General features: G+C 34.7%; 1 protein-coding gene across 1 annotated transcript in view; it reads right to left on the bottom strand.

Annotated features, from left to right (window-relative positions):
* The window catches only part of CENPE (centromere protein E), an 83,313-nt gene that overhangs the window by 31,264 nt on the left and 43,840 nt on the right, over positions 1-8,209 (bottom strand). Inside the window, exons 27-36 of the mRNA XM_037731411.1 lie at positions 8,115-8,207; positions 6,618-6,908; positions 5,089-5,367; positions 4,780-4,938; positions 4,285-4,563; positions 3,411-3,854; positions 2,250-2,408; positions 1,309-1,599; positions 775-910; positions 363-381 (exon numbers count right to left, since the gene is read on the bottom strand). Of these exons, the coding sequence (XP_037587339.1) occupies positions 363-381; positions 775-910; positions 1,309-1,599; positions 2,250-2,408; positions 3,411-3,854; positions 4,285-4,563; positions 4,780-4,938; positions 5,089-5,367; positions 6,618-6,908; positions 8,115-8,207 (2,150 nt within the window). The remainder of the gene's footprint in view (positions 1-362; positions 382-774; positions 911-1,308; positions 1,600-2,249; positions 2,409-3,410; positions 3,855-4,284; positions 4,564-4,779; positions 4,939-5,088; positions 5,368-6,617; positions 6,909-8,114; positions 8,208-8,209) is intronic.

The following is an 8,209-nucleotide window of genomic DNA, read 5'->3' as shown; positions in this document are numbered from 1 at the left end:
GATCTCGGCTCACCGCAACCTCCACCTCCTGGGTTCAGGCAATTCTCCTGCCTCAACCTCCTGAGTAGCTGGGATTACAGGCATGCGCCACCATGCCCAGCTAATGTTTTTTTGTATTTTTAGTAGAGACGGGGTTTCACCATGTTGACCAGGATAGTCTCAATCTCTTGACCTCGTGATCCACCCGCCTCGGCCTCCCAAAGTGCTGGGATTACAGGCGTGAGCCACCGCGCCCGGCCAAAAAAAGCTTAATTCTTATTAATAGTTACTACACAGTGGAAGATTCTGAACTCACTCTAGCTATCATTTCCCTTAAGGTTGCTATGAATTGGTCCCTTTCCATTTTGAGAGATTCTTTTATCTTCCTTAGCTCATCTCTTTCTTTAGCTACAATTCTTATTTCTTCAAGGCTTTCATGAAGTTTCTTAGTCAATTCCAAGTTATCCATTCTCACAATTTGCATAGATAAGTTTTGGGCCTCAAACTGCTTCTTCAACTGTTCCATTTCATTATTTTTTTTGTGACTTTCATTGACATCTTTCACTCTAAGCAGTTGAAGTTCTTTTTTCAGAAGTTCTTGGATCTTGAGAAAATTATAAAACAAGTCAGAATGTAAGCAGTTTCTTCAAGAAGAGTAGTGTCTACTTGTGTTCTATATGCACATATATATCTACATATCTGTATCTGTATCTTTTCTAATTCCACAAGTAATTTTGGACACAGTTGCATCTAAAAAAAGAGCAAAACAACACATATCTTTTTCTGTAATTCAACTTTTATCTAAATCCTTTTGAATGTTTGAAATTTGAGTTGTCTTTTCTGAAACTTTTTCTCTAAGTTTATCAATAGTTTCTTGGTGTTCTTTTGATTGCATATGAGCAGTTTTTAGTTTCTGTTGTGTTTCCAGATCCTTTATTGTTAGGAGAAATCAAGAAATGTAATGATATAAAGGCACATTACCTTACTTAATGATTAATGAGTTTAAAGAAAATCTTAAAAAATACACACTCACAGTTAAAAACAACAGTTAGACAACCTCCCAAATTAGAACAGTAAAGTAAAAATTCCTGCTGCTAGCCTCCCCTATAGCCTTCTCCTTTCATACCATTTGGACATGGTTCTAAATCAGTATCACATAAAAAGTACCCCATTCTTATGCTTAGTTTTCCATTATACAGACAGTGCCTTATTGGTGGACACTTAGATTACTTCTAGGTTTTAGTCACCACACACAGTGCTGCAGTGAACACTGTATTTTTGCCCAAATGTGTGAACATCACCGTAGGGTAAAGAGAGAACACAACTCACTCTAGCTTTGGTTTCTTGCAGGCTTTCCTTGAGTTGGTCTCTCTCCAGTTTGAGGGTCTCCTCTACTCTTCTTAGATAATCTCTTTCTTTCATTACAGATTTCATTTCTTCAAGGCTTTCATGAAGTTTCTGAGCCAAATTTAAGTTCTCAATTTCTATTTTACTCAGAGTTAAGCTTTGGTCTTTCATTTGTTTCTTTAGTTGCTCCATTTCAGACACTTTTTTCTGTGTTTCACTGACATCTTTTTTTAACTTATAAAGTTGATGTTCATTTGCCTTAAGTTCTTGAATCTTAAGATAACCATAAAATAATATGTTAAGTGGCTTTTCAGAGACAAATAAATAATAATAGTTTCTAAATTTATTAAGACAACTGTCTACCCATGTTACTCTCACTGATATCTTGCATAACTCCACACAGAATTTGATTTTCTTTTGAGGTATAATATACATAAAGCACACTAATCTTCAATGTATAACTTAATCATTCTTGACAGAGGTACAAATCTATGAAACTACAACCCAGACTAAAACAGAGAACATTTCTAGCACTTCATAAAGTTTCTGTGTGCTCCTTCCTGGAGGCAGCCACTATTCTGACCTTTATCATGCTGGTTCAGTTTTGCCTGCTTTTGAGCTTATATATCACAATGTATTTAATCCATTCTCCTGCTGACAGACATTTGAGTTTCCAGTTTTTGCTATTTTGAATAATGCTGCTATAAACATTCTTGTGTCTTTTTATAGAAGTATGTACATAGTCTTTTTTTCTTAGGTACATACCCAAGAAGTGGAAATGTAGGGCTTAAGGCAGGCTATGTACAGCATTAGTAAATAAAAGCCAAGGTGTTTTCCAGTGTGGTTGAATCATTTTATATCCCCAACAATTTTAGGCACAAATAAATCAGATATCCAATCCAACAATCCCCCAACAAAAATACCTTTTCTTGTAATTTAGCATTTGAATTTTCTAAATCTTTTTGCATATCTGATATTTTGTCTGTCTTCTCAGAAACAATTCCTCTGAGTTTGTCAATGGTTTCCTGGTGCTCTTTTAGATGCATGTGAGCAATTCTTAGTTCCTCTTGTTTTTTCAGATCCTTTATCATTAGAGAAAATTTAAAAAGTGATATATCTTAATATTAGTTTTTTAAAAATAAAGTGATATGTTTTCTTAGTAAAAATAGTAACACTGTTACTCTGTATCTTTGCTGTTGTTCTTAAGTTATAAGCTTTCTCCTCCCTGTCCTCATCTTTTCACACTCTACTTCTGCTTTCCAGAGGCAAACACATTACAAATATATTACCTTTTTAAAGTGTTGCACAGTATTTTGACATACTGTTCGTATTTACTATTTCCTTCTGAGAACATTTAGATTGTTTCACATTTTTAAAACTGCTACAATAAATAACTTGTGGTATATGTATATGTTGTGTTTGTATACACACACACTCTTTAACAGTATATATGCAGGCTAAAGTCCATAAAGAAAATGGTAATTGCAGAGTTCAGCATTTTCAAGAACCAAATTATCTGCTTAAAAGGTTACATTATCTCATTCTTGCCAACAGGATTACTTGGTTCAAAGAAGGGTTCATTGCTGTAAGATGACAATGCATTGAATTGCTAGGGAAAGGAATGAGCTAACTTACTTTAGCTTCTATTTCTCTAAGGCCTTCCCTAAGGTGGTCTCTAGTCATTTTAAGGGTTTCCTCTATTCTTCTTAAGCCATCATTTTCCTTAAAGTTTTCATGAAGCTTCTGGGTCAATCTTAATTTCTCCATTTCTACACTTTACTCAGAGTTAAACTCTGGGTTTCTAATTGATTCTTTAACTGGTCTGTTTGATACATAGTTTTCCTGAGATCATTTTTTACTTTTCACTTTTAAGAAGTTGATGTTCTTTCTTCTGAAGTTCTTGGATCTTCAGATAATCATACAATAAGGATATAAGGAGATATAAAAAGATAAAAGTTTCTAAATTGAGTAGGCAAGTAGCTCCTCACTTGCCTTCAATTTTAGGCTAACTCATATCTTGTTTCATTACACAAAAAGATTTGATTCAAACTCTCAGTAACTCATATAACTTAAAAAAAAAATACCTGTGCTTTTAAGGCAGCATTTGAATTTTCTAAGTCCTTTTGCATATTTGATATTTCATTTGTTTTCTCTGAAACAACTCCTCTGAGTTTATCAATAGTTTCTTGGTGCTCCTTCAGATGCATGTGAACAATTTTTAGCTCCTCTTGTTTTTCTAGGTCTCTAGCTATGGTTTCTCTAAGGGTTTCCTTGAGCTGGTCTCTCTCTACTTTGAGAGTCTCCTCCACACTCCTAAGGTCATCTCTTTCTTTTGTTACAGATCTCATTTCTTCAAGGTTTTCATGTAGTATCTGAGTCAACCTTACATTTTCCATGTCTATTTTTTCCAGGGTTAACTTCTGGGTCTCAAGTTGCTCCTTCAAATGTTTTATTTCACACATTTTTTGCTGAGTCTCATTGACAGCTGTCATCTTAAGAAGCTGATGTTTTTCTTGAGATTCTTGCATCTGAGAAAATTATAAAGTAATTTACAACATAGGCAAAAATTTTTTTTTTAGGAAAAGGAAGAATTGTTCCTAAAATAAGGCAATCACTTTTACATTTTAATTTAATGTATGTACTGTTTTCTTTCATTAGGGATATGAGTAACACTAATTAGATGTCATTTTCTAATTTAACAAATCCCACTTTTTCCTGTAATTCATCATCAGAATTTTCTAAATCCCAATGAATATTTGCTACTTGAGCTGTCTTTTCTGAAATACTCCGTCTACTAACAGTTGACTGGTACTAAGTTGAATACAAGCAGTTTCTGGTTCCTCTTTTATTTCTAGTACTTTTATCATTAGAGGAAAATTAATAAAACTCAACAGTGAACATCATCATTATCACCTTAACACTATTTCTGTATGCAAAAAATATAAGATGGAAACTTACTTTAACTACAATTTCTTTACTGTTTTCTTTCAGTTGGTCTCTCTCTATCTGAAGGGCCTCCTGTACTTTTTTCAGTTCATCTCTTTCCTTAATCATAATTTGTATTTCTTCTTGACTTTCTTGAAGTCTATTAGTCAACTTGAGCATCTCACTTTCTATACTTTGTAGTGCTGAATCTTTGGCTTTCAGATGCTCCTTCAATTGTTCCAGTTCATTCATTTTTTCCTGAATCCCACTTATTTGTTTAAGTTGTTCCTCTTTCTCATAAAGCTCTTGGATCTTAAACATAATAAAATAAATTAACAGTCAAAAAAATATATATGTAAACACATACAGACACACACGCACACACACACACACACACACACACACAAACTTAAGGGGAAAAAAAGGTTGCTTTCCAAAGCAATTAAGTATGCTAAAAAGTATTCATAATCCAGCTTGCTACTCACCCCCCACACATTTCCTTTTACTGTTTCTTCATCCCCAGTTTACCTTGTTCTGTAATTTATCATTGATTGCTTCTAATTCTTTTTGAATGGTTGATATTTCAGTTTCCTTCTCTGAAAGATTGATTCTTAACTCATCAATAGTTTCCTCTCGTTCTTTCAGGCAACAACGAGCAACTTTCAGTTCCTCTTCAGTTTCCAGGTGCTTTATTATTAGAGAAAATTCAGGTAAATTTATAGAAACATTATGACCACTATGCTGTAATTAGCTCCCTTTTCCAAATATTTAGGGTTTATAAAAATATTTGGTTATAAAATATTTAAAAAAAAAACATGGTGAAAAGATGAAACCTACTTTAGCTACAATTTCTTTTATGTTTTCTTTGAGCTGGTCACTTTCAGACTGAAGAACTTCTCGCGACCTCTGTAGGTCATCTTTCTCCTTAGTCAAAGGTTTCATTTCATCATGACTTTCTTGAAGTCTTTTGGACAATCTGAGCATTTCTATTTCTATTCTTACTAGTGCTGAATCTTTGTCTTTGAATTGCTCCATCTCACTCATGATTTCAGTAGTCTCATTGTCTTTTTCTTTCATATTTAAGGACTGTTCTTGTTTGCTTTGAGATTCTTGGATCTGAAGAGAATCATAAAACAGTACAGTTGATATCCAGAGATACTGTATTTTAGGGGAAAATAAATCAGGATGCTTTCTAAAACAATTAAGGCAGAATTCAATGCCTCATTTACAGAGCAATCTCTCCACTCTCCCACTCTTCCATTATTCAGGCATTTAACGCTTTTTAAAAATTGAGGTCTCACTGTGTTGTCTGCATCTTATTCGAGGTTGGAGACAAAATGATTAGACTTACATCATGTCTCTCTTTTTGAGACTTATATTTTAAGGACAAAGATAGATATTATCCTGAATCTTACCAAACAGAGCTGCTGGCTTCTCCTAGGGCCTAAGTGGCAAATATAGCCTATTGTGAATAATTAGGAAGGGCTTCCTAGAGGAAAGAAAGCTGTAACTGAGATCTGAAGGATAAGAGCATTAGTCAGGCAAAAGGAGTATAGAAGGACTACAGATACAGAGACCTGAGAATCTGAAACTCATGAGCTAGGAGAGCAACACATGAGTGTTGCTGGAGAACAAAGAATATGAAGAAGAGTGAACTGAAGTGAGACCAGAAAGATCTGCACCTAGGGCCTCATAGGCCATATAGAGGATCCTGGTCTTTATTTAAGAAGTAACAATAAGATATTAAAAGAATGTGAGAAAGGATCACTTAGGCTCAGTATTAGAAACTGGATTAGAGAAGTGTAAGAATGAGTGTGGGAAGTCCAGTTAGGAGGCTACTGCAGATAATCAGGGAAAGAAATGATGGTGGCTTGGATTAGGGTGGCGGCAGTGTGGAGAGAAAAGCAGGATGATTTTTAAAATACATACTCAAATCAACAAGATTTGGTGACTGGATTACAGAATAAGCAGAGAGGAAGGGATATTAGTAGAGATAACTTCTAGATTTCTGACTAAAACAATGAGAAAGACTTAATGCTTTATGAAACATTGGAAAAACAGTTTTAAAGAAGAAAAGAATCCATAATTGCTTTCACTCTTTCTTGTAGTTTAGATTTATTTTTTCTAAATCATTTTTTGAATATTTAAGAAAACAGCTGTCTTCTTTGAAACATCTCTAAGTTTCAAAGCTTCTTGGTATTCATGAACAATTTTTAATTGTTCTGTTTCTAATCAACTCATGATTAAGAGACATTAAAAAACTGGTAACATTATAATTATAATACAAATATTATAACTATCACACAAACACAAGCCTTGATTCTTTTAAGACACTTATTACAATGGGAGGAAAATATAAAACTTACTTTAGCCAAAGTTTCTCTAATGTGTTCTTTCAGCTGGTCATGTTTAAATTCAAGGGCTTCTGTTATCATTTTAAGGTTGTCTCTTTCATTGGTTAGAGATTTTATCTCTTCCTGACTTTCTTGAAATTTTTCATTCAACCTGAGCCTTTCCATTTCTATGCTTGCCAGTGTTGTTGAGTCCTTGGTTGTGGACTGTTCTTTTATTAACACCAGTTCATTCACTGTTTCCTGAGTCTCACTGACTTCTTGCACATTAGGAAGTAGCTCCTGTTCGTCATGAAGCACTGGGATCTTAGGACATTCATAAAATACCAAGGTTACTATCTGGAGATTATTATAATTGTTGTTTTGAGACAGCATCTCTCTCTGTAACCCAGGCTGGAGCGCACTGGCACAATCTCAGATGACTGCAACCTCCGCCTCCTGGGTTCAAGAGATTCTCCTGTCTCAGCCTCCTGAGTAGCTGGAATTACAGGTGTGTGCTACCACACCTAGCTAATTTTGTATTTTTAGTAGAGATGGGGTTTCACCATGCTGGCCAGGCTGGTCTCAAACTCCTGACCACAGGTGATCTGCCCGCCTCAGCCTCCCAAAGTGCTGGGATTATAGGTGTAAGCCACTGCACCTGTAATCAGGTGGCTATTATCATAAATTTTTAAAGGGAAAAGATCAGTATACTTTTCGCAACAAGGAAAGTCATCTTGAACCTTCAGCCTACCTTGGATCACAAACTCCTCATAATTCATTTTCCCTCAATTCCTGCTAAAGCTATTCATGACTTTTCTAGTAGTCATATTCTGTCATAATTTTCCTTTTTTCTAGTTTAGGCCCAAGGTGAACCAACCGTTATATTTTACTAGCAGTCAGTTGCACACTTCTTATTTCTCCACTAGTTTCCAAATGCTACAAGAGAAAAACCATAGTTGAGCAAACTATATCCCAATGAATGTATGATCTCTGTTTTCAGATGGTCTCCAAAGCTATGTCTCAATTTTTCTATGTGTATAGATTGATTTTTCTTTCCATGATCAATTAGTGGTACCATGTAATTTTGCATATTTCTTCATTTACCATATTGGAATTGAGGGATTTTTTTTTTCTAGCTTTTTTTCTTGCCTATAATGGGGGGAAAGAAAAATGTCTTATTCATATCTATAGTCTCAATGTCTGGCATAGAGTAGGCTTTTAATATAGGTTGGCCCAGTTATCCCAATGTTTCACTTTCTCTATAGCATTTACCATAACGTTTTCTTGTTCATTTGATTTCTTATTTATCAGCTACTTTCTTTCACTACAAATGAATCAGAAGAATTTTAGGGGGTTTGTCCACCTTGTTCTCATTGTATTTCTATAACCCAGGAGTGTGCCTGCTACATTAGCCACTTAAAAAATACCCAGTCAATGAATGAACCACATCCTAGCCACTCCTTACTAGTTGTCTTTCATTGAAAGGCGAAAGGAATAAGTGACAATGGATGAAAAGAATAAAAGACATACCTCTTCTTGTAATTTGGCATGGGATTTTTCTAAGTCCTGAATATTCATTATTTGAGCTGTATTCTCAGATATGTTTCTTCTTAGTTCATCAATAG

Source organism: Cebus imitator, unplaced genomic scaffold, assembly GCF_001604975.1.
Source record: "Cebus imitator isolate Cc_AM_T3 unplaced genomic scaffold, Cebus_imitator-1.0 Scaffold397, whole genome shotgun sequence".
Taxonomy (NCBI): domain Eukaryota; kingdom Metazoa; phylum Chordata; class Mammalia; order Primates; family Cebidae; genus Cebus; species Cebus imitator.
Note: the sequence above shows the minus strand (reverse complement) of the source record. Positions and strands in the feature narration are given on the sequence as shown.